At 38.9% G+C, this 27,878-nt stretch overlaps 1 protein-coding gene across 1 annotated transcript in view; it reads right to left on the minus strand.

Moving 5' to 3' along the window:
• ITGA8 (integrin subunit alpha 8) overlaps positions 1 to 27,878 on the minus strand; it is a 189,056-nt gene that overhangs the window by 54,858 nt on the left and 106,320 nt on the right. The window contains exons 20-23 of the mRNA XM_061436125.1: positions 26,843 to 26,990; positions 19,237 to 19,329; positions 13,539 to 13,618; positions 9,666 to 9,746 (exon numbers count right to left, since the gene is read on the minus strand). Coding sequence (XP_061292109.1) covers positions 9,666 to 9,746; positions 13,539 to 13,618; positions 19,237 to 19,329; positions 26,843 to 26,990 — 402 coding nt within the window. The remainder of the gene's footprint in view (positions 1 to 9,665; positions 9,747 to 13,538; positions 13,619 to 19,236; positions 19,330 to 26,842; positions 26,991 to 27,878) is intronic.

Raw genomic sequence — 27,878 nt, forward strand, 5'->3', positions numbered from 1 at the left:
TCAAGCAGAAGATTGAACATTGATATCTTATGAATCAGTGAACTAAAATGGACAGGAATGGGTGAATTTAATTCAGATGACTACTATATCTACTACTGTGGCAAAGAGAAGGGGAAAAAGTGGAAGCAGTGACAGATTTTATTTTCTTGTGCTCCAAAATCACTGTGGATGGTGACTGCAGCCATGAAATTAAAAGATGCTTGCTTTTTAATTGTGGTGCGGCAGAAGACTCTTCAGAATCCCTTGGACTACAAGATCAAACCAGTCAATCCTAAAGGAAATCAACCCTGAATATTCATTGGGAGGACTGATGCTAAAGCTGAAGCTCCAGTACTTTGGCCACATGATGTGAAGAGCTGACTCACTGGAAAAAACCCTGATGCTGGGAAAGTTTGAAGGAAAAAGAAGAAGGGAGTGGCAGAGGATGAGATGGTTAGATAGCATCACGGACTCAATGGACATGAATCTGAGCAAACTTCAGGAGATGTTGGAGGACAGAGGAGCCTGGCGAGCTACATACAGTTCGTAGGGTCACAAAGAGTCAGTAACTTAACAACTGAACAATAGCAAATATATATTGCAATATATGTGTTTTTCATATTTTCCATCATAGCTTATTGCAAGATAATAAACATAATCTCCTGTGCTATACACTAGGACCTTGTTGTTTATCAAGGACATGATTTAACTACTCTTCGTGAGCTTAATACTGTGCATGTTGCTCTTATAGCCAAATTTACTTCTCTATAGTTGTATGCCGAATTAATCCTTTGTACCAACAAATGACATGTAAACCTGCTTAAAGACAATGTTGACATCTGGCTTTGAAACAAATGGGACAATTCTCAATACATTTTTTTTTCCATTTGAAGAAATAAATCCATTTGAGTTTATTCTTCAAATTATAAAAATGACAGTAAAATTTAAAAAAAGAATTTAATAATTAAAATACATTGGAATAAACACCATTGGCCAAAAATAAAACTAGATTTTCCTAAAGACTGAACATGGAAGATTTTCAACACATTAGCTGTTTGCTCCTTGAAAAATTAAACACTGGAACAAATATTATTGCCAAGTATTTGGAGGAAAGAGCTTTACTTAGAAAAATGGTTTCAAAAAACTTTAACACTATCTCAGAAAACAAACTGTGGTCAATTGTTGGATATTAATCTAGCAATGAAAATAACTGCATACACAGGAGAAACTGAATTTTAATTACCTGTTTTGATCATTGCTAAAGCAAATAGAAAGTTTAATTCCTTTGTAAATTAGAAACACTGGTATCATAAATGATGGCAGAAATATAATTAAAAATATTAATCTCTTTAAATGGATATGTGAGAATAAAAAAGTGAAGTCACTCAGTCATGTCTGACTCTTTGTGACTCCTTGGACAGTAGTCTACCAGGCTCCTCTGTCCATAGGATTTTCCAGGCAAGAGCAGTGGAGTGGGTTGCCATTTCCTTCTCCAGGGGGTCTTCCTGACCCAGGGATTGAACCTGGGTCTTCCATGTTGCAGGCAGACACTTTATCATCTGGGCTACCAAGGAGTTAAATTAAGCACTTAGTTTACTTGGACTAAAATACATTTTGGAATTAAGAAACAGTTTCAATTTATTTTTGGTTAGCAAAACAAAGATAAGCTAAGCTTAAAGAGATAAAATTTCATATACACTAGCTGTAAATTTTAAAAAGATATAAAAATAAGACAGTAAAAACAATGCTTGTGTTTTTTGTCTCTTTTTTTTATATAGTGTTTATCTCATCAGGAGATGGACAGCAGAATTAAATTAGACATGCACAAAAATGAAACATCTAGATTAGTTCCAAATATCTCTAAATCAAACAAGTCACTTCCCATGAGTCACCTCATGAGTTAAAAAAGAAATTACAAAGAAAACTGAGAAACATTTTGAGCTGATTTATAATGAACACCCAACATATCAAAATTTTGGTACGCTGCTAAAATAGTTTTAGAGGAAAATTTATAGCACTAAATGCTTATGTAAGAAAAACTTGAAGAAAGTCTTTAATTTTACATAGAGGAACTAGAAAAAGAAGAGAAAATCCAACTTAAAATGAACAGAAGGAAAAAAAATAATGACAAAAGTAGAAACCAATGGAATAGAAAACAAAAACAAAAGCAAAATAAATGAATAAAAAGGAAAGAAAAATCAATGAAACAAAAAAAAACTAGTTCTTTGAAAAGATCGCCAAACACTAGTGAGATTGATAAGAGAAAAATATAGGGAATAGAGGTTACAAATTGCCAATATTAGAAATAATGAAGGGACACTATTAGAGGTCCTACATACACTTAAAGGACAATGAGAGAAAATTATGTCAAAATGTATAACAACTTAGATGACAAATTCCTTGAATTACTACCAAAATGTACTAAAGTAGAAATAGATAATATGAATAGTCTTATATCTAAGGATGAAATGGAATTGTTAAAAAAACCTTCCTACAAAAACAAATCCCCTCCTAAAAAAAAAAAAAACACCCAAGCCCAAAACTCCAGTCTCAGATGATTTCACTGGTGAATCTTACTATATATTTAAGTTAGAAATAATACCAAGTCTACACACAGTCTTTCAGAAAAAAGAAAAGATGGGTGAATACTTCCATCTCATTTTAAGGAGCTAGCATCCTCCTAACACCAAAATCAGAACAAAAATTGGGTGAAAAGAAAACAACAGATCAATATTTCCCATGAACATGTATGCAAAAGTCACTATCAAAATTTTAGCAAGTTAAATCCCACAGTGTATAAAAAAGATAATCATCATGCTTAAGTGTGCTTCTTGCTCAGAGTGCAGTTTTGGTTTAAAATTCAGAAACAAAAATTAACCAAGTCACCACTTTACTGGGCAAAAAGGGAGAAATCATTTAACTTATCCTGCTTCTGCAGACAAAAATAATAGAAGCCCTGTGTTTGGTACTTCCCCAGACTTCCTCTTCATAGACACAGAAAACACATTTGACAAAACTGAATACACATTCATGTCAGAAACTGTTAAGACAACTAGGAAGAAGGGAACATTCTCAACCTAATAAAGGCATCTATAAAAACTCTGCAGCTAACATCAGACCTAATGGTAAAAGACTGAATATTTTCTCCTTAAGATCAAATCAGGGTTTCTCAACAAGGCACAGTTTTACATTTTACTTTTACCTCTTCTACTCAGTTTTGCACTGGCAGTCTCTACTGGCAGTAAAAGAAGAAAAAGAAATAAAAGGCATAACTACATAGCAAACTAAAGAACCTCTTGAAGGTGAAAGAGGAGAGTGAAAAGGCTGGCTTAAAACTCAACATTCAAAAAATGAAGATCATGGCACCTGGTCCTATCACTTCATGACAAATAGATGGGGAAACAATGGAAAAACAATGGAAACAGTGTCAAACTTTATTTTCTCGGGCTCCAAAATCACTGTGGATGGTGACAGCAGCCAAGAAATTAAAAGATGCTTGCTCCTTGGAAGAAAAGCTATGATAAACCTAGACAGTGTATTAAAAAGCAGAGACAAGAGATATCAGTTTGCTGACAAAGGTCCATATAGTCAAAGCTATGGTTTTTCCAGTGGTCATGTATGGATGTGAGACTTGGACCATAAAGAAGGATGAGGGCCAAAGAATTGATGCTTTTGAACTGTGGTGTTAGAGAAGACTCTTGAGAGTCCCTTGGACTGTAAGGAGGTCAAACCAGTCAATCCTAAAGGAAATCATTCTTGAATATTCATTGAAGGGACTGATACTGAAGCTGAAGCTCCAATACTTTGGCCACCTGATGTGAAGAGCTGATTAATTGGAAAAGACCCTGATGCTGGGAAAGGAGTAGGAGGGAAAGGAGCCATCCTGATTGAAGGAAGGCGGAGAAGTGGATGACAGAGGATGAGATGGTTGGATGGCATTACCAACTCAATGGACATGACTTTGAGCAAGCTCTGGGAGATGGTGAAGGAAAGGGAAGCCTGGCATGCTGCCATCCGTGGGGTTGCAAAGAGTCAGACACAACTGAAAGACTGCACTGAACGGAACACAGCAAATGGTTTAACCTTGCCACAAAGAGGTCTGGTCTTTGCCCTCAACTTCTGAGAGATAAGCTCTCAAAATTTTATGCCTGAGAGAAGGAATATCTTTGCTTTTGGCAGGAGCATGGGGTGCGGGGAGGTCACACTGGATATTCTAAACACATAATTTTCAGAGTTGCTCACATCAGGAAGACCGGCTCGATCACATCACGATGGGAGGCTCAGTCATCCTGGAGACTGAGATCAATTAAGTGTGCATAACCAATTAATATAGTGTGTATAATCCACACTACACTACCATGTATAAAATAGAAAACTAAGGAGAATCTACTATGTAACACAGGGAACTCAATCTATTCAGTGCTCTGCTGCTGCTGCTGCTGCTGCTAAGTCACTTCAGTCGTGTCTGACTCTGTGCGACCCCATAGATGGCAGCCCATCAGGCTCCGCCATCCCTGGGATTCTCCAGGCAAGAACACTGGAGTGGATTGCCATTCCCTTCTCCAATGCATGGAAGTGAGAAGGGAAAGTGAAGTCACTCAGTCGTGTCTGACTCTTTGCGACCCCATGGACTGCAGCCTTCCAGGCTCCTCTGTCCATGGGATTTTCCAGGCAAGAGTATTGGAGTGGGGTGCCATTGCCTTCTCCAATTCAGTGATCTACGATGACCTAAATGGGAAGGAAATTCCAAAAGGAGGAAATAAATGTATATGTATGGCCGATTCACTTTGCTTCACAGCAGAAACTGACACAACAGTGCAAAGCAATTATACTACAAATAAATAAATAAAAATTTTACCAAAAAATTTAAGTGGTCAGTCAGTCAGTCAACCATGCCTATCTTATGGAGCACCGTCCTCCAAACAACCCACAACTGAACACTGAGGCCTGAGTGAGTTTCTCTGGTTACAGCGTACTGTTACATATCAATACCAGGAAAGTGACCCATCCTGCCTCTGCAGACGAGAATAATAGAAGCCCTGTGTTTGGTACTTCCCCAGACTTCAACTATGCACTTTTGGCCCCTGGCTGATTGTAATCTGTATCTTCTCCCTGTGATAAACTGTTCCCATGAGTATAATAGCTGTCAGAGTTTGGTGCGTTCTTCTAAACGAATTATTGAACCTGTGGGTGGATGGGAACCAACCAAATCTGCAGTTCATGTCAGAGGCAAGGGTGATCTCTGCTTTCTAATTTTGTATCTGGTTAAACTTTTGAACATACAGATTAGAAAGGAAGAAATAAAACTGTCTTTATTCACAAATCATATGACAATTCTGTATAAAATCCTAGGGAATCGTCAAACAAAACGCTTCTAAATGGTTTAGTGAGTGAGTTCACCAAGATCTCAGAATACACTACTGCATTTCAAGACATGTTGTCTATGTATACACATGGCTCCGTGAGACAGAATAGGAGGTACAGACAGAGACTGTCAGATGGACAACAGATTGTTTAACAAAGAAAGTGAAAGTCACTCAGTAACGTCTGACTCTGCGATCCTATGGACTGTAGCCAGCCAGGCTCCTCTGTCAATGGGATTCTCCAGGCCAGAATATTGGAGTGGGTAGCCGTTACCTTCTCCAGGGGATCTTCCCAACCCAGGGATCAAACCCAGATCTTCCACATTGCAGGCACATTCTTTACTGTCTGAGTCACCAGAGAAGTCCAAGAATACTGGAGTGGGTAGCCTAGTCCTTCTCCAGCGGATCTTCCTGACCAAGGAATTGAAACGGGGTCTCCTGCAATGCAGGCAGATTCTTTACCAGCTGAGCTACCAGGGAAGCTTTTGTTCAACAAAGGTGCCAAGTAATTCAATGGGGGAAAGGATAGTCTTGAACAAATGGCACAACAAGTGGATATTTGCATGCAAAAGTGAACCTTAGCCCTAACCTCACTCCAGATATAAAAAGTAGCTTAGAAGGAATCATAGACCAAAATGTATAAAACTATGAAACTTATAGAAGAAAACGCAGGAGAAAATCTTGTGACTTTGGATAAAGCAAAGATTTACATAGGACACAAAGACCAAAAACTGTAAAATGTTTAAAAGTTGGATTTCATCAGAATGTAAAATGTTTGCTCTTTGAACATCACTGTTAAGAAAGGGACAAGCCAGACCATGAACTGGGAGAGAATATTTGTAGGACACTGCTCTGATAAGTGATTTTGTATCCGTAATGTGTAAGGACCTTTTACAACTTTACAGTAGGAGAGAAAGCTCAGTAATAAATGGGTAAATGGGTGAAAATTGTAAAAGACACTTTACAAAAAAAGGGGGATATGGATGGCAAGTAACCAGTGAAAAGATGCTCAGTATCATTAGTCATAAGAAAATATTAATTAAAGCCTCAGTGAGATACTTGCATTGACACACCAAAATGGCTAAAAACAAATAAACCAATCTCAAGCACACTCTGGCAACCATACAGACCAGCTGGAACTTCTGTGCTTTGCTAGTGGAAATGCAAAATAGAAATGGTACAGCCACTTTGAAAAACAGTTCAGCAGTTTCTATAAAGTTAAACACATACTTGCCATATGAGTCAGTGCCACCATTTGTGAAAACAAGTGCCCCAAGACCCATATGTGAATGCCTATAGCAGACTTAGTATTAATAGCCCCAAACAGGAAACAGCCCAAATGTTCACCAACTGGTGAATGGATGAACGATGTATAGGAAGTCCAGATAGTGGAATACCTCTCAGAAAAAGAACTGCAGAACACTGATTTTCTTAAAAAAAAAAAAAAAAAAAAAATATATATATATAATTGATACATGTAAGAACATGGAATTTTTTTTCAAATGCATTATGCTAAGTGAAAGAAGTCAGTCTCAAAAGGTTACATTCTATATGAGTATATTTATATGACTTTCTAGAAACAGAGTCACAGAAAATAGATTAAGGTTGCCAGAGCCTGGGAGTGGGGGAAGGATTGCCTAAAACGTACATGAAGAAACTATTTCGGGTTTTGGAACTGTTTTATAGTGAATGCTCTTGTGGTGCCATAACTCTTCAAACTGCTGCTCCTGCTAAGTCGCTTCAGTCGTGTCCGACTCTGTGCGACTCCATAGACGGCAGCCCACCAGGCTCCCCGTCCCTGGGATTCTCCAGGCAAGAACACTGGAGTGGGTTGCCATCTCCTTCTCCAATGCATGAAAGTGAAAAGTGAAAGTGAAGTCGCTCAGTCGTGTCCAACTCTTAGCGACCCCATGGACTGCAGCCTACCAGGCTCCTCCACCCATGGGATTTTCCAGGCACGAATTCTGGAGTGGGGTGCCATTGCCTTCTCCGACTCTTCAAACTAGATACCTAAAAAAGGGTGAATTTTACTTTATATAATGTATATTTCAGTAAACTCGACTTAAAAAATATCGCAAACCCCAGAGACTGTAAAAAGACATTTGCAGTATGTGTAACTAATAAAGAAATAGTGTCTCATCTCTAGAATATGAAAGAACACCTATGAACTAATAAAAAGTCAAGTCTCTTAATAGAAATAGGTGTAAAAGAATGAACAGAAATTTCCTGATAGGAAGAATAAAAGTTAACAAACATTAAAAAGCAAGCAAACATAAAAAAGCTGCTTAATCTCATTTAGAAATCAAGGAATAGCCAATGAAACCTTCAGTTGAATACTATTTCCTATCCGTCAGATTGGCTCAAAATGTAAAACTAAGTCATTCTGAAAGCTAGTTAATGAGGAGCAATGGAAATGTCAATCCACTTCTTTTGGGGCTGTAATCTGGTAGAACTACTTTGGAAAACAATTTGGTATTCTCAGTAAAGTTAAATAGTATATACTCTCTGATCCTGAAATTCCACCTCTAAGCATATACCTTTCTGACATTCTGCCATGAGTGTACTTGAAGATACATATAATAGTAGATAACTAATGAAAACCTACTATACAGCATGGGGGGAAAAAAGAAGGTTCAATCTGTTTGTAGGGAATATTTTAAGTTAACCTTAAAATGCATTCCAACATACAATAGGTGCAGACAAATACTTTTTGATTCCACTTACACAAGGTACCTGGAGTAGTCAAATTCATAGAATCGCAGGGTGCATTGATGGATGCCAGGGGCCAGGATTGGGAGGGATGAAGTGTGGGGAAGTTTAATGGGGACAGAGTTCCAGCTTAGGAAAGTGAAAATTTTAGGAGATGGATGATGGTGAGAGTTGTACAACAATGTGAATGTACTTAGTGTCCCTGAGCTGTACAGTTAAATATGGTTAAAATAGTATGTTTTATATTCTGTGATTTTTTCCACAAAAAAATTAAAAACATTTGTAAAAAGCAAAAATACAACCCCCAAAGTAGAATAAATACACGTTAAATTATAGCTTTATAATAGCTTTATAATGCTATATTCTTCTGCAATTAAAATGAATGAACTAGAGGCACATGCATTAAAGTGAGCAAATGTCACAAACATTCACTTGCATGAAAAGAAATCACAGATGCACACACAAAATTTGTGCAGACAAGGTTCAAAAACTTCTCTCTCATAGGCTGTAGATCACCATTATTTTAAAAACATGTAGCTGGACATAAGCTGCCTGTATTTACACTCCAGCTGCTCACTTCCTAGCTGGGTAACCTTCAACTCCCTACACCAAAATGTCCTCACTTGCACAGTGAGTGTACTAGTACATATTAAGAGATGCTAGCATGCTAGGGTAGCATGTGAAAGGATCCACAAATGAAGGCATTTTTATCATTCCCTAACCCACTAGGCAGAACCTCAGTGGTGCCAGGATGGCATACAGGAACCCCCACCCCTACCCTGCTGCCATTGAGCACCTGGGGCAGAAGAAAAGAGGGCACAACGACAGTGGCTTTGAGTGCAGAAATCTACAGTTGGCGTCATGGAGGAGTGTGAACTCCTAGGTCTCAGGACCTATGAAAAAGGAAGGGGAACTGAGATTTCTGGAGCCCCAGGGACAGTTCAGCCTAAAATACCAGTTGACATTTGTAGCTAAGTCCTTGATGGTTCTGATAAAACAAGAATTAGAATAAAATCAATCAAGTCCACACTTGGTACAAGATAAGAACTACATGTAGTCCATTTCCGATTTCTTTTCCCCCCAGGCACAGATTTCCCAGATGGTATTTATTCCAAGCCTTTTGCTTGACCACTTTCTTCCTGTCTCTCAACTGATTGCTTATTGGCAACTTCTTCAAAGAGTGGGGCAGGGGGAAAAAGACACAAAGGGTGGAGCCCATCAACCCTCACATCTAAGACTTAGCCATTTCTTAAACTCAAGATGTGATATGGTGAGGCTGAATTTTCATATTGCCAAAATAACTACTGGAGAAGTGAGACTTTCAGGCAATCACATTGCCTATTTTATCTGGCTTCTTATCACTAGCTTTTATAGTTTGAATACTGAACTATCCGTTTGTGGGGTACGGGGGTAAAGTTATCTCAGGGTTGACTCCACTTTCCAATGGAAAGCTACTGATGGGTTGAAAAGAATGAAACTTTATAACCAAAGGGAATTGTCATCTCTAATACATTAGGAAAATTCCATATTGTTTTTACTAGTATTTTATCATAACTCATATACAGAAAGCTATTATTAAAATATAATTACTATAATATCTTGTTTATTACTTACCCTCTTATTTCTACTTGAGCTACAGCAGTGATGTTGATTTGCAGGCTCACAAAATTGCTGTCTGGGTTGTCCTTGTTGGAACTAAAACAGTGACAAATGATTTAAATATATTTTCTCAGACGTGTTAACTACACGATCATAAAAAACCTTTTATATATCGAAGGAGCACCATGCTTTACCAATATGATCATTTGGAAAACAAAGGCATATCCATTCTACAAAATCATAACCATTTGTAAATGGGAACACTAAGATCCTCTATGATCAAAAGTAATAATTTAGAAAGTCATAACTTTCGAAGATGAGACACCTTATCTGAAAACATAACAGATTTCTAGAGAAGCCAACACTTCTTCCTTTCAACAACTAAGCCCAAAAGGCAGTGAGCTGAGTTCATTGTCCAGCTTCTACAAGGAACACATTCCTTAACTTCTCTGTGTACCAAGTTCATTGCCCATCAAATGGGAAAGGACAGCACAGTCAACTCCTGATTTTCCAAGCTAATGAAAGGGGACCTGGCATGAATAAGCCAAGAGCAGCACAGAATGGGAAAAGCATTTCTATTTGGCTCTGGAATGCATCATACCATACATTGTTTTGGCAGCAAGTTTATCTTCCTTATGGTTTATTTTTTTGTGTAATATTAAAATAAGTGAACTTTACTGCACACTCACTGGCTACCTAAGATGAGAGGTGAGGAGTGAATTAGAAGCATGGCCAATGGTGTGAAGAAGCAAGACCCAAGGAAGCTGGGCAGTTAGGAGACAAAATAGATGTTCACCAAGTACATCAAGACACTCAAGATAGAAGATCCATGTTTAATAATAGTTCTTTGAACAGTGGCAAAGTTATTTTTAAGTTTTCTGTTTCTTTCTCTCAAGCAAATATAAATAGATATAAAATTTAACTTAAAAAATGCATGTATTAAGCAACCGTTGCTGTAAAGAAACTACGTGGTCTCTTAAAAGGCTGGGCCAGTAGGTGGGCTTCTGATGCAGCTGCCATTTGCGTTCATTGTCTTCCTGGGCTGTCATTGAAGTCGCCCTAATACCCCAAAAGCTCATGCAGCTCTTAGCAAACAGCAAACCAGGATGTGACACCATTGCTAGCAGGTCATGTTTATATTCAGGTCTCATTAAGAAGAGAAAGCGTCCCCTTTTTTCATCATCAAATCTCATGCAGATGCAATGAACAAGCTCTCATACTGATGATGGTAATGGGGCATGTCCTGACTAGCTTTTGAAGCTTTCCAAATGTGGGAGCTGAAAAAGATATGATAAAGTCTACTTTCAAAGCAGAAGGAGACAGGATTGTTCCCACAACGCTTTTGAAAAGTCCTGTTCGATTGTATACACTGATAAGGCAACTTAAATGGCAAACACACATAAAAGATATAAACAGGCAAATGTCAGGCTCATTTCCTGCAAATGGGTATCACTGCTAAGCTTGTGACAGGCTAGAGGGACTTGTTCACCAAAGTTTGAACCCCAATTTCCAGGCCACTTTATTATTATCACATCTGGGGAGGATCAACCAACTAAAAAGTTTTTTGTGTTTTTTTTTAAAGTCAGGATTCTGACTTACCACTAAGAAGTCATTAAGTAATTCCACTTGTTACAGACTTTGCGGTTCCAAGTGCATAACAGGGAACGCTGCTGTTTGGAAGGTTAAATTTGATTGTTTCACATTTTAACCCAGACCTTGTTTCTAGTTTCTAGGCCACTACTGCTTTACAACAGTAGAAATTAGAATTATGAAAAAAAAGTTTCATTTAAGTTATCCTATAATTCTATTGTATTTTGCTTCCAAGTAGTTTAAATGAAAACAGTTTTCATGGCAGCATCCTAAAAATATAAATAGATGACAAGTATTAAATTTTCTTGGGACAGGAGTCTAATACGAGGCTTACAGAGGCTGTTTTGAAAAGTTGCAATAGCAGTGGTGGGATCAGAGGCTGGACCTGGATGGCTAATTTAAATCATCCTCCACACACATGCCTGCTGGCACCAGTGGTGGCGTCAGCAACCAGCAGGGTCAGCAAATCTCCTGGTAAGAAAGACGCCAGGCCAGATATATAACTTAGAGGCATCTTTCACCTCTTTCCTGGAAGGAATGAACCCTCCCTCACTAACACTGCTGCTCCATTCAAACAAGCAATTCATCACTGGCCTGGATGTTCAACTATTTATACCTTCGGTGCTAGCTCTCAAGGAATGATGAATTTCCTCTCCATGGCTATAGCCTATGTCAGGAACCAAGGATAAACATGTCTTTCACTTATTACTCTGATGCTATTTTCTTCTTCCTTCTTGTTTCCTATTTCTATTTTCTAACATTCCCTCTATGCATTCTGTCGGCAAAACAATACAATGTTCATTTCACCATTACCAGGATCAGCTTCAAGGATGGTCATAAAGATCTGTTTGCCTGTGGGAATCACAAACTGAGAGCTGCTCTAAACATGGAGGAAGATGTTTATATGTCACACAGAGCTGGGGCATGGAGAGACCAGTTAATGCAAACATTTGGTGACACAAAATATTTAAAGTTTATTAATTTACACAGCCCTCTTCTCTTTGGGGTTCTATTTGTGGAAAGAGGTATTAAATGTGGGTACCCCTGGTCAATATGGTCAAAAGCTTGAGTTCAGACTTCAGAGCACTTGGTTTAATTTATTTTTGGTTTAAGCTGAATACAAACCATCCATTAAACACTTATTTATGTTGTTGGAGTCCGCCAGCAAAGCATGCAGATAAATGCTCCCTACTCACATACTAGTGTATTTAAGTATTAAAAGTATTCTCAAATACTTTTATTTCTATAACATATGATTTTGGAATTTGATGGCTACTAAAAGCTTTTGCCTCTGTAGTTATTTCTGCATTTTCAGAATAATGTTAAAATAATCATGAGTTTCTATAGCATATAAGGATGGAATATAATCATGGACTGTTCTTTTAGATGAAGAGGGATGTTTAAAATGTGACCATTTCTATTTTCCATCAAATTCGGCACTTCCTCACTGAATTCATCATTTAAAAATATACTTATTTATTTGGCTGCAATGGGTTTTAGTTGCAGCACTCAGAATCGTCCATTTTAGTTGCATCATGTGGGATCTAGTTCCCTGACCAGGGACTGAATCTGGGCCCCCCTGCACTGGGAGCGAGGAATTTTAGCCACTGGACCACCAGGGAAATCCCTGGATTCATTATTTGAATGGTTATCTATAGGACGGGTTGGGGGAAGGCATTAAAAGTATTTATTATTCAGTGCTCTGATTGAACTACTAGTTACATCCATTCTATTATTCGAAACTGCAATCAAGAGTGAGAAGCAAACATCAGGAATTTGCTTTGCATATTTATACCAGATTTTAAATGCTGTGATTTTTATAAGTTAGGAATCTTTTTCTGGAGTGATACAAAGCTTCATGCTACTGTAGGATCAGTGTCACAGACAATGATGGTGAGAAACATATTATTGTCTGGAGTGATGGTGGTCCTTCCTTATGCAGTTCTTTACCATTTCCTTTTTCCCCCTGAAAACTTAGACATATAAACAGGCGGTTTCTCAAATAAGAATATTTAGAACCACCTGAACCTTTCGAAAAATATACATCTATGTAGATACAAAGAAGTGATTTTACTGTCACTCCACAGCCTGCAGAATGGATCTCTTCTTCAAAAGCAAAAAAATAAAAAATAAAAAGGAAAGAAAGAAAGAACTGGAATAACAGAAACAAAGGAAAATGGCCTGTGAACATCTGGGTTCTAATTTTAGAAGACCTGTTAAGGTGAAGGAGCATTCATTTCACCATGGATCTCATTAATACTGAACACTGACAATAATTTATGCATATAAAGGTCTCACCTTCTGATTTGAAGATCGAAGTTAATACTCATGTTTGTTTTCTCAAGACGTGGAACTGTAAATCGGAGGCCCAGAGAAGACTAAAAAAAATCACAAGACATTAAGTTTATTACATGAAGAAAGTGAAAGAAAGTGAAGTCGCTCAGTCGTGTCCGACTCTTTGCAACCCCATGGACTGTAGCCTACCAGGCTCCTCTGTCCATGGGATTTTCCAGGCAATAGTACTGGAGTGGATTGCCATTTCCTTCTCCAGGGGATCTTCCCAAACCAGGGATTGAACCCGGGTCTCCCGTATTGTAGGCAGACACTTGACCGTCTGAGCCACCAGGGAAGATTTATTACATGAAAGGAACGTTATATACAGCTTAAGAATCTTTTTATGTCATCCCTGCAAATCCCCATCCTAGACTGCTGTTGCTTCTACCCTGGGGTAGCTGAGACTTCAGGGCCCAGGCCATGCAGGGCTGTGCTGTGCTGTGCTTAGTCGCTCTGTCATGTCCAACTCATTGTGACCCCAGGGACTGTAGTCTGCCAGGCTCCTCTGTCTATGGGATTCTCCAGGCAAGAATACTGGAGTGGGTTGCCATGCCCTCCTTCAGGGGATCTTCCCAACCCAGGGATCGAACCAAGGTCTCCCACATTGCAGGCAGATTCTTTACCATCTGAGGCACAAAGGAAGTCCAAGAATACTGGAGCAGGTAGCCTATCCCTTCTCCAGGGGATCTTCCCCACCCAGGAATTGAACTGGGATCTCCTGCATTGCAGGCCGATTCTTTACCAGCTGAGCTGCCAGGGAAGTCCCTCCAGGGCATGGAAGTGCCTATATATTGTCCCTTTTTTCATTTAGCCTCTTATCTCTCTTTTCCTGCCACCTTCTTTATGTGCTAAATTAATACAACCTAAATATATGAGAAGAGATTGACTTAGAATACTGTGGTGATTCCGTTTGATGGAAATTCATGTCATCATTGAACGTATAACTGTGAAGCCTATGCAATGTAGAAAATGCTTCTAATGTAATGATGATCAATAAAGAAAAAAAGTTACAAACTTGTGTGTATCATGTGTTTCAGCTACAGTTTTAAAAGGCTGCCAGTGGAAAAATTAATGTATGGGAGTGAAGATGTCTTGTTAGAAAATACCAGGATAATATGTTACAGTTAAAGTTGTAAGTGTATGGATTATATTTTCCACCTTCTTTTCCAAAGCTTTAAAACTCTCCTTATTATTTTTACAGTTTGAAAACAGATTTTTAAAAACCTGAAGAAAAATGAATCCAATGATACTATAAAAAGGAAGTAAAAAATAAAAGCTAAGACATATATTACTTACTCTCCCATGAACTTCTGAGTGCAAGTCGAAGTCTGTAAGCCTTACATGCAAAGTCTCACAAAGTCACAGCAACCACACTACAAAATAGGTACCTTGATTGTTGACATTTTACTGTCCGTAGCCATCCGAGGATTCAGGAGATTAAGTGTCTTGTTCCAGGTGTAGAGCAAATGAACTCTAAAGTTGGAACTGAAATTGCTACAAGCCAACTCAAGAACCTGAAACTCACAGCCACTACACTGTGAGAATCAAACCAGCAATAAAAACTCATGTTGTTATGAACCAGTAATAAGATGAGCTAGTAAATCATCATTTTTATCACAAATCATGATTTCATTAGCCTGTGCTGAATGACCTGCAAGTCAGGTATGCCCTGGTGTGTTAGTCACTCAGTCATGTCCAACTCTTTGCAACCCCATGGACCATAGCCCACCAGGCTCCTCTGTCCATGGGATTCTGAAGGTAAAAATACTGGAGTGGGTTGCCATTCCCTTCTCCAGGGGATCTTCCTGACCCAGGGATCACACCTGGGTCTCCTGCCTTGCAGGCAGATTCTTTACCCTCTGAGCCACCAGGGAAGCCCTAACTGCCCTGGTGGCTTTACATCACATCACTGATTACTCCAAATATTCCTACAATAGGGATTCACCCACTTCAATTTGACTTGCCCAAGGGATCATTGTTTGTCACTGAAGAAACTGGGACTTAAACCCAGGTGTCCCTAATTATTAAACCTATGGATCCTTATGCCCCAACCAGGATGAATTCCTTTAAAATTCCAGATGTGCAATTTTCTATCAGACCTCTAGGACTTTGCACATATTCTTCTCTCTTCTTTAGAAACTTTTAAAGTCTTTGCCTGTGCCTCCTACTTGGAGAACTACTAATGCTTCGAAGTTCAGGACACGAAATCCCCCTGCAGCACATCCTCCAATCTTCCAGGCCAAGTCAGGCAGAAACATTCTCTTTATTCTTTGTCTCCTTCTTTGGTACTTTCCCAGGACTCAACCTATGGTATTGAAAATTTTTAAGTTTCTTTTTAAAAATTATTTACTGCTTCACTGTGGCATGAGGGATCATTTGTTGAGGCATGCGGACTCTTAGCTGTGGCATGTAGAATCTAGCTCCCTGACCAGGGATCAAATCTGGGTCCCTATATTGGGAGCGTGGGATCTTAGCCACTGGACTACCAGGGAAGTCCTCAAATTTTAAGTTTCTTATCAAGTGGGGATTATACATTTTTTCTTGATATTATCAGACTCTAGTTTAATACCAGGCATATAGAAGGGGTGTAATTAAAAATGGTTGACAGAATGGTGAAAAAGTGTGCTTTTGTTTGCACACTTCCAGTGGTGGGTGCTTACTATATTGTGGTGAGGCCTGTTTGATGTTGGTCTTTTATTATACAACACAAGATGAAGATACAATGAAGATGTGACAATTTCATACTGATAAGAGACACATATCATCTTAACTAGAACCAAAAGTCACATCTCTGGGCATTGACTGTAAAGAGTCTTTGTTGAGCTACTATTTTTTTTTTTTTTTTTATTCTACTTGAGAAGCTTTAAGAATTTTTACAAATCTTACTGGTATATAAATATTTGTATATTATTAAAGCTAATATATGAAAATGATCAGCTTACAAATCAGAGGTGAAACTTCTAAATACAACCTTGAATGTTCTGTTAAAAAGTCACTTGAAAACTATTTTCTAAAAAATACTGGGATTGGAATAATTAATCCTAGTGGTTTGTGACACTTTTTAATATTTAGGACTGCTTTTACATTTGGAATTTTATTAAAACCCATTGAGAGTATTCTTTTAAAAGTACAAGATGAAGAAGTAAATAAATCAAAGTGTTTTATAACAAAAGAGAATGCAATAAAATTTGATGTGTTTAAGGGCATTCAAGGGTGAGATAAGAAAGCTATTAGGTTTCCTCTACTATAGACCTCAGAGATAAATGAACACAAACAATTTACTTCCTTGACTTCTAAAGATTATTTGCTGGTAAAATGGATTGATGTCTTTTCACAAAAACGCATTTGCGGCTAAGACCACACTGCCGTTTTTACCCTCCACTTTGAACAGCACTGGTGTCCAGTTTTTGTTCCAAGACTATCCTTAGTTATTGATGAACTTATATGATCTCTGGTCTGTATTTAACACTCTTAATACTAAAAAAGGAATGTGTGCTCAGTCACCTATAGAAGCTAATACCATTAATACCATGTCAATTCATTTCTCTCTGACCTTATGTAGACCTTTTCCTATCAAACTGGGTGGTTAGATTTTTCTTGAAAACTAGCCAAAGGATTTATAAGCTTCTAGATAAAAGGATTCTAATGAAAACTGTTCTACTATCTCAGCTTAGACATCCCATTCTATCTTTCATGGCTTGCTTGAAACATCTCATCTGTTATTCATTAATTTTTATCCAATTTTTGTAGACCCAGTAGAATGCAGGCTTTCTTTTGAGACCTGGTTCGAATCTGGGTTCTGTTCTTCATTACATGCAACTGTGGGTAATTCATTTGATTTCTCTAAGTCTCCGTTTCCTCATCTGTAATATGGGAGAAATACCTGACTCATAGGATTGCCGGTTGTTGTAAAAATTAAATGAGATAACACAAACAAACCACCCAGTGAAGGGTTTATAACACAGAGGGCAATCAATACATGTTAGCTAATAAAAATCTATTATAAATGTTTATCTTTCATTTAAATATTTACTTTTTTTGACTCAAGAAGTGAATTTACTAGGCTATAGCTTGGCATATCTTTTAAATACCCAAGATCAATGGAAGGAAAATCAATTTAGAACATGAGAAAGGAAACATATTATTCTAGCACAGTATCCTAGAGTATAAACTGGGAATAAGTATTACTTGATAGAAAGTTTCAAACACTCAAATAAATGTGAGAAACACTGGGCTAGAAGGTTTCCTTACTGCAGAACTTCTCAGCACTTTAAAATGCAGGCACCTGAAGGTCCCAGCAGAGAAGGCAATGGCAACCCACTCCAGTACTCTTGCCTGGAAAATCCCATGGGCTGAGGAGCCTGGTAGGCTGCAGTCCATGGGGTCACAAAGAGTTGGACACGACTGAGCGACTTCACTTTCACTTTTCACTTTCATGCATTGGAGAAGGAAATGGCAACCCACTCCAGTGTTCTTGCCTGGAGAATCCCAGGGACGGGGGAGCCTAGTGGGCTGCCGTCTATGGGGTCGCACAGAATTGGACACAACTGAAGCGACTTAGCAGCAGCAGCAGAAGGTCCCAGAGAGGACATGATTCTTAGCAGTGACTACAGGACTCCCTTTAAAAGCCTCGTCTCAAAGGAATAACACTCTCTGGAAGACACTTTGGAAAGCTGTTTTAATACAAACCTACACACTTACACATTTCCAGGAAGAGTTTTTTTCCAAACAAATCATTTCATTATCAATGAATCATAAACATCTATTTTAAAACAGAGAAATACATACGTTTAACTTGTAACACTTAATTACGTAGCATTTGTAGATTTCAGTTTTTTCCCCCTTGATTTATGACTCCATAAAATAATGACTTTCGCTATGATATTTATTACAAGAAGTTACTCTGTATATACTTAAACTGCAATGGCATAAAATGAATTTATTGCCCACAAGTAATCCTGAATGGGAAGTTCCTAAATCTGAAAACAAAAGAAAAAAAAAAGACTCCTTATTTTTTTATAAGCCTGTTACAGATCATGGTTAACCCTTTCTTTTCTTTTTTTTTTTTTTTTGCTACAATTCTCTGCATTATTCTTCATCAAGTAAGGTGCATGGAAAATATGGACCTGGTAAAGTCGCTTTAAAACCTGGATTAAAGTCATATTTTAAGGTGAAAATACTGTGAATATATTCACATGGGAGGTATATCTAAAATAAGTTTAATCATCATTGCTAAAATTCTTAATTCTGTTATTTCTTTTAATTCTGTTATTTCTTAAACCCTTTGCATCATAGTTCTTGGACTCAAAGGCAAAAAAATTGTAGTGAAATTCAAAGAAAGAATATTCAAAAAAATCTGCAGTAAAAAAAAAAATAGCCTTTAGAAATTTGTTGAGACTGAAGCTATGTAAGAGTGACGTGGAAAGGGAAGGCATGTGAAAGCATTCATCATTTTGTGTATTTAAGCTCAGTTTATCCAGTTGGCATGCATTATGATGCAAAATCCCACCACCCTGGGAATTTCCTGACAAATTGGTTTTAGTTGCCAGGTGCTAAGTTGCTGAGTGCTAATTGGTGGTGGGGGAGGGGGGTGGCTTTCCACTAGTTCTCTTTACAATTCAATTAGACAGAAATCAGTTAAGGGCATCTGGTTTTTTCTTACATTTGTTCCAGCCACCATAGGGTTCCCAAGGTCACAGACCACCATTCGGGTGACATTGTCCATCTTGTACTCACAACTCAGTGGGCGCAGCGCCTGCAACAAGGAAGAACACCAGTGTGGAGTTAGGGGGCAGAATAAACGGCATCCTGTCACAAAAGGAATGGGGCAGCCGGGAAGCTTCTCTTGATTTCAAACACCTGTGTGAATGCCTGAGCCCAGAGATTCATGCGTGACCATCAACTTGGAAGAGAAGTGTGTGAGAAAAGACCAAAGTTTAATTTTAAGAAGAAAGGTGCTGGATGGGTAAACACATCTTTTGTGTTGCATCGAGGAAGAAAACACTGTGCAGAATATTTATATGCACACTTTTGAAATGATTTGCACTATGGTTTAATGTGGGGCATGACTATTACAGATAATTAAATATGACTAAGCCAATTCTTGCAAAAACGAAATGACAGCAAGATATATAGGTTATCATATGACCCAATGACCATTTGTAAGAGAATTGCTTTGAACACACGTTTCTCCCTACATTGGTTCCATGTTGAGATTACACATCCAATCTTAGTTCAATCTTATAAATACTTAAGATGACAAGAGAGCACATTTATGTTTACCCCCTGCTTTTCATCTTCCTTTGTGCCCCACATCCTATTCTGATTAGAATATATATAAAGTCAAGTTCAAAGAGATGCTTAGAATTATGTGCTGGAGAAGGTCTCAAGGTTACACTCAATGGAGGGGAAAGTAAAGGAGGTTTATCACTGGACTCCTATCCTCTGCTCGCAGCTCTTCTTGTGTCTTCAGGCTACTCCCATTTGTCTGGAAGTCCACAGCTGGATCTACACCCGGAGCTGCTTTCCGTCTTTCAGAACCTAATGTCTCTATGGCCCTGCTCTTGCCTTGAGCAGCTAGACATGTTCATCCATTATTTCACTCTAACTTGTTAAGTGCCACTGATAGATTACCTGTCAGCCTCATTGCCAAAGATAAGCTTGCAAAATGAGGACTTTGACAAAGGACCCCACGAGAGGACTGTGGAAAAGGGATCCAAATATGAGGACCACTTATCTATCTGCCAGCCCTACTGAAATTTCATTTAAGAAAGTCATGTGAATTTTCAAGTAGAAGTTTCAGAAACCATCCCCTTTCCATTCTTCCCACTTCATTGAGAAAAACTAAGAATCAAAGAAAAGGCAAACAAATCTCAGACATCTAAGTCAAGATTTCCATGGGTAAATCATACACTTTAAGAAAATAAGTTTAAGAGGGCAGGGGTTTTTGTATCTGTTCTATTCCCAGAGGCTGGAACAATGTCCAGCACAAAGCAGTAGATGGTGTCTGGAGATACAGAGCATAAGTAGCTCATAAGCTCTCCTACGAGGAGCCTGAAATAAAATAGACAAACACGTGTTGTTGTTGTCCAGTTGCTAAGGGTCCAACTCTGTGACCCTGTGGACTGTAGCCTGCCAGGATCCTCTGTCCATGGGATTCTACAGACAAGCACAATGGAGTGGGTTGTCATTTACTTTTTCAGGGGATCTTCCCAACCAGGGATCGAACTTGTGTCTCCTACATTGGCAGGTGGATTCTTTACTGCTGTGTGTCAGGAAAGCCCCATGGACAAGCATACTTAAGTATAAAACCCTTTTCCTGCCACCAGCCATTGAAAGGTCTGGTCTAATTCATGAGAAAGAAGCAAAATTTCTGATGTCCAGAGGAAGCATTTAATATCTCCTCTTTCCAAATAACCTGAGCGACATGTTAGTATCCTAAGTAAGAAACATATTTTTTAAAAGTTGGTAATATTTTTGCTTCTCAAATTAGCTTTTGCATCTATTCAAGTTCTGAAGGATCCAAAACTAACCCTAATTGTAAGAGATTTTTTTGTTGTTGTTGAAATTAATCCTGAAAACAGGAGGGAAAAAAAAAAGAACCTAGCAAAAGCTTTCCAAAATATCCATGTGTCCCTTGAACATAATTCAAGGATTTGGTTTCTATAGTAAATATTTTTATCTTATCTGAAGGTTGAAAGTCATATGTACATTTTCCCCAACTTTCTAGAAATAGCTTTTTCACATCAATCAAAGATCTTTCTTCCTCCCCAGAGTCCCACCCTTTTTCTTTTTTTAACCTTTATTTCCTCTCTCTGAGTGGGAGAAACAATGATTGTTTTTCTAGATATTTCTAGACTATTTTCCTCAGCTGTTCCTGAGACTATCTTGTTCTCATCCATTTATAGCTCTTAGATCATTATTCATTCTCGGAAAATATTTACTGTGTACCTGCCACTTACCAGGCACTGATTTAAAAAACAAAACAAAACAAAACCTTGTCCTCCTTAAACTTCCTATTATGAAAAGAACTGTAATAAAGAATCACAAGCAATCACAGCAAGCAATGGAGATATACAGTTTATTAAGTTTCATGATAGGAGAAATTCACAGTGACGGAGGAACACATGCACATAGAAACAAGCCATCAGAACTTACTTTCAAAACAGAAAGAGACTCACAGACTTGGAGAACAAGCTTATGGTTGCCGGAGGAAAGAAGCGGGGAAAAGATAGTTCGGGGGGTTTGGGATAGACATGTACACTGCTATGTTTAAAATGGATAACCAACAAGGACCTACTGTATAGCACGCAGAACTCTGCTCAATGTCGTGTGGCAACCTGGATGGGAAAGGAGTTTGGGAGAGAATAGGTACATGGGCTTCCCTGGTGGCTCAGCTGGTAAAGAATCCAACTGCAATGTGGGAGACCTGGGTTCAATCCCTGGGTTGGGAAGATCCCCTGGAGAAGGGAAAGGCTACCCACTCCAGTATTGTGGCCTGGAGAATTCCATGGACTGTATAGTCCATGGGGTCACAAAGAGTCAGACACGACTGAGTGACTTTCACTTTCAGATACACGTGTATGTATGGCTGGGTCCCTTCATGTTCACCTAAAACTATCACAATATTGTTTGCTAATCAGCTATACTCCAATGCAAAATAAAAAGATATTAAAAAAGAAAAAGAAAAAGAAGTAAGCAGTCAAAGAAGACACCCTGGAGGAAGTGACATCTAAGTTCGCAGGGGGTTGGGTGGTGGCAGGGCACAGGGCAGCTCAGAGGTTAAGTGGACAGGCCTGACCTGTCAGTCTTGGTTCTGCTACATAATGGCTGCATGACTTTGGGCATGTCTCTGTTTCTTCTTATCTATGATAGCCTTGTTGTGTCGCTTTCAGGCTGCTAGGAGGATTAAGTAAGTTGAATACTTGCAAGAGCTCAGAGCAGAGCACAGCTCACAGCAATTGCTCCATGAATGTCAGCAGCCTCTATCACTATTAGACTGAGGCCTGAAGGTAAGTCATAAGAAGTAAGCTGGAAAAAGGGGACAGACAGTGGAGTTACTGAGGGAGCAGGACATGTGAGCCCTCTGTGGTGGGAGGGTTCATGGGTAATACAGAAACTGAAAAGAAATTCCATCCCTCTAGGATTAGGGTGTAGGTAAAGGAAAGACTCAAAAGCCTGTGAGGCGGCTGAGGAGATGAGCGTGCATGTGTGCTCAGTCACTCAGTTGTATCTGACTCTTTGCAACCCCATGGACTATAGCTCTCCAGGCTCTTCTGTCCATGGGATTTTACAGGCAAGAATACCGGAGTGGGTTGCCTTTACCTCCTCCAGGGGATCTTCCTGACCCAGGGATCAAACCCGCATCTCCTGTGTCTTCTGCATTGGCAGGCAGGTTCTTTACCATTGAGCAACCTGGGAAGCCCAAGAGGAGATCAGCAGGGGTGTAATTAAGGGCCTCGTAAGTCATCTTAGGGATTTGCACTTTATCCTACAAGCAATGGGGAGCTAGAAAGGGTTTTTTGTGTTTTTTTTTTTTAAATTGGAGTATAGTTGCTTTACAATGTTGTGTTAGCTTCTCCTGTACACGTGCAAATCAGCTGTATGTATACACATATCCCCTCCCTAATGGACCTCCCTCCCCCACCCCTCCAGCCCACCCCTCTCGGTCACCACAGAGCACCGAGCTGAGCTCCCACCACCTATCTATCTTACACATAGCAGTGTATGTATATCAGTGCTGCTCTCCCAGTTTGTCCTGCACTTTCCTTTTCTCCTGCGTCCACAAGTCCAGTCTCCATGTCTGTGTCTCTATTCCTGCCCTGCAAATAGCTTCATCTGTACCATTTTTTTAGATTCCACATATATGCTTTGATTTGCATTTTAGAAAGGCAGCTTCCTGTGTAGGGAAGATGGGGAGATGGGAGATGGGGAGATGACTTAGGAGACTGTTGTAGTCATCCCAGGAGAAGGCTGAGTCCGTCTGGAGACAAGCAGTGAGATGGAGACAGGATACAGTTGGATGGGCGTACGCTGACTTAACTTTTAGAAACTGAGTGGAGACTAGTGAGGTTCCCTGAGATAGGCTATGGAGAGGAGTGTGGAAAGATGGAGTCTAGTTCTTTTTGTATGTCTGTGTGTATGTGGATAAACAAAACAAGATTTGTTCTCACAATGGAATATTACTCAGCAATATACAGGAATAACTACTGATGACCAATACATACTGTGACGTAGATGAACCTCAAAAACATTGTACTAAGCAAAAGCTAGACACAAATGACTGTTTATGCATGGCCCCATTAATATGAAGTGTACAGAAAAGGTAAATTTACACAGATGGAAGTAAATTAGTGGCTGCCTTGGCTGGATTTAGGGGTGGTGAGTGACTGCAAATAAGCACATGGCAACTTTTTGAGGGGATAGAAATGTTCTAAATCTGTATTGCTGTGATAGTTGCATTCCTCTATAAATCTACTAAAATAACTGAATTGTGTGTGTATTGAACTTACGTAATTACAATGGGTAGATTTTACAGGATACACATTGAACCTCAGTGAAGCTGTTAAAGAAAAAGATCATAGGTTTAGGGACCAGAGTATTGGGATGATTTAGAAACATTTTATTATTGGAACCGGGGGGAAATTGTGGTAGGTTAAAATCTGACGGCTATATTCAACTACATACCTGTGATGAACTGAATAATGTCCCCATGAAATCCAATTCTGGACACACTGAGTGTGAAGTGGGTGGAGACAGAAGAGTGGAGTGTATATGAGGTCCCTTGAATAGACAGGTTCATAGAGACAGAATGTGGAATGCTGAGTCCCAGAGGCCGGGCAAAGGGGTAAGAGGGAGCCCAGGTTTCCTGGGTACAGAGTTTCTGTCTGGGATGATGGAAATGTTCTGGAGCTGGTCAGTAGTGACACAGCAATGGCATTATACTTCATATCACTGAACTGTACACTTCAAAAGGGTTAAATGGTAACTTTTATGTTACATATATTTTACCACAATAATAAGATAACGCACATAGGCTTTTATTTCTGGAAACATTTAGAAGAAAGGTCACTGAAAAAAAGTATAAAGGCTGACTCCATTAAGGTCTCTAGAGCAGGAGATGACCAGCATCTACATTTTTGAAAAGAGGTATGCTTTCCATTGTGTATATGTACCAAATCTTCTTTATCCATTCCTCTGTTATGGACATCTAGTTTGCTTCCATGTCCTGGCTATTGTAAACAGTGCTGCAATGAACATTAGGGTGCTGTATCTTTTGTAATTATGGTTTACTCAGGATATATGCCCAGTGGTGGGATTGCTAGGTCACATGGTAGCTCCATTTTTAACTTTTTACTTTTTATCCCTATTTTTAGTCTTTTTAATTAGGATTGATGTATATACTCTACCATGTGTAAAATAGGAATTTATATTGGGAATCTGCTGTATAGCACACAGAGCTCAGCTCAGTATTCTGTGAAGACCTAGAGGGGTGGGATGGGGTGGTGCGAGGGAGTCCAAGAGGATGGGATATATATACACACATAGCTGATTCACTTTGTCGTATAGCAGAAACTAACACAACATTGTAAAGCAATTATGCTCAAATTAAAAAAATGATTTTAATCAAAGAACAACAAAACCAACAATCAGATAATCCCTCATATTTTTCCTCTTGGGAGAAAATTGCTTTAAAAAAGCCCCAAACTTGAACTGAGTATAAAGAAAAAGGGACACAAACCTCAAACTGCTTAAAAACAAAGAAGGAATTAGAATGTGCCTTAGTCATGTCAAATTCAAATTCTGCCCAAGGGAAATTGATGGAGGAAAACAGTTAAGGACTCACTGGAGATTATGGATAATGTCTGTCATAATGTCTAAAGCCCCAAAGATAGAAACGATAAATGTTTCCTATGTTTTCCATGCAACAAAGTGGATAGTAAACTGGATGTTTTGCTAAAAGAAGAATATTTTGAATAGATGCTTTGTGTAACTAAGTCAGGGGTGGAGTGACAGAAAGGGCATTGAAATAAAAACATAAAAAGAGCCCTGGAGCAGCTTTTAAAATAACATACTTGAGCTTCATTGTTTGCTTGTTTATGTATTATTTGCTTGTAAGTGTTCCTAGAGGATATGTTCTCTAGAAACAACAGAAGTTTGTGATGACTTTAGGACTGTCAAATATACTTGATTACTGTTCCTCTGGGTTTATTTTTTACTGAGAAGATAATTTAACCAAAACATTAATCATGAGACTAGAGGTGTGCATAGAGAATTTGGTATTTCTCACATTTGTAAATGTCTTTCAAATACCCACATCACAACTGTTGTTAGCATTTCTTTAAAGGAATTATATTTCATTAGATGATAAAATCATTAGAATGTGCATGTTCCCAAGATGGTGCAGTTTTTGGAAACTAGCAGAATTTTAATAAACTTCAGTTAAACGAACCATACCCATCAGCAAGAATTTAAATAATACTCATTGTGCAGACTTCCATGAAAACGGCAGGCAAGACTATGCAAGTGTGAGACTTGGCCTCTGCCCTTAAATGTGAGTCTGTATATCTCTGAAACCAAGGGACTCTCTGTTATCCTTTGGTGTATTTATAATGATTTTCTATCACAACCCAAAGATATTCTGCATGGGAAGATTCATATTCTGATAAGGAAAGGAAAGCTATAAAAAGCATCAGGGTCAGTTTAACAAACAGAGGCACTTCAGGAATGGCAAATGACTAAAGCTTGGCTTTTTCTTGGTCGTGGTCCTGAAAAGGTAGACTAAGAAGAAAGAAAAAAAAAAAATGAATGCCTTTCGTTTCCAGTGCCTGTCTAGGCTCTTTTCAGTGCCCAGCTGGGATTGGCAGGACCTTCCTCCAAAAGCAGTAATGAAAACCAGACCTCCTGGGACCTGCTTGAAGCATAAAGGAGCTCAAAGTCAAGGCCAGAAAACAGCTGGGGTGGGTGGAAGTCAGCTTGGGGGTATGGTGATGGATCACATTGATGGGCTGCTTCTTTCAGACAGTGGTCTTTCTCGTTTCAGCTCCCAATCTTTGGTCACTTTATCTTTGCACTGTGGCCAAGAAAGATATGAATACTTACTTAAGGCCATCACTTTTCCTGGGCCATTGCTATCGTGCTTAACAAAATGAGGAGCCATCTTGTTTCCTTTTCCTAATGAAGAAACTCTCAGCTAAGATGACTTAACATGGATTTGATTTCAAAATACACCTAGCTCTTTCCTCGTTCAGATTACCTCCTGGCATTACCTTATTGCTGCGTTCAATCCCAACATAATCGGCCTCTTCTGGAATGATCACAAAGAGCTCAGCTTCGTAGGCACCTTCCCCTTCATTTCTCGCATTGATTATGAGCATAATGTGGTTTTCATCTCCAATGATGACCTGGTGCTTATCTCTAAAAATGCAGTTTAAAAAGAATCATTAGGTATGATATATCTCTGGATGCATGGATGTTTTATTTAAGGACTTAGAGGAAGATGTGAACATGCAAGACTGAGAAAAAAACAAGATTCATTGACATGAGGCGGTGATCAGAAGAATTAAAACTGTCTGGATGGGAAGGGTAGGAAAACACCCCAGGGTAAATGTTTAACCACCAGTTCTCCAAACTAGTGGTTACTGGTGGAGGGGGGAGGGGCAATACTGAGGTCAGGGAGTGGGAGACACACACTACTGGCTAAATTAGGCTCAAGGATTGTGTTGTACAATGTGGGGTATGTAGCCTGTAGTTTGTAATCACTAAAAATGGAAAGTAACCTTTAAAACCTATATAATAAATAAGTAAACAACCAGTTCTCAAAAAATAAAAATTAAAACTACGACCTACAGCATTTGCTGATTGCAGTGGTATAAATCCTCTCATTGTCATCAATTTTCAGCTACCCACATACTTAACAGTCTGCCAGCAAAAACTGAAAATTTCAAGATTCGGCTCACGAGCCAGAAGGAGGGAGCTTCAGCCCATCCATGAAAACCTCCCATAGGAGGAAGACAGACAGCAGGAAGAGAAGGAAAGAGGTGATTTAGAAAGTACGAGGAGGAGGCGTGGGCAACATAAAGGGGAACCTAAGAGGGAAGAAGAAGGCAGACAAAAGATCTCAAACAACTACTGGAAGATTGGGGGGTATTTTGAAGAAATTTAATTCCCTCCAAACTTCTAATCGAACCAGCATTTGGAAAAGCCTACTTTTGACCCTTAATCGAAGATATTGCTTTGGACACTCGCTAAATTATGAAATTTGGAAAAGGTCCCAATGAGCGGTTACCAAGAAGATTCCACACT

The sequence above is a fragment of the Bos javanicus genome, chromosome 13 (assembly GCF_032452875.1).
Source record: "Bos javanicus breed banteng chromosome 13, ARS-OSU_banteng_1.0, whole genome shotgun sequence".
NCBI classification, from domain to species: Eukaryota; Metazoa; Chordata; class Mammalia; order Artiodactyla; family Bovidae; genus Bos; species Bos javanicus.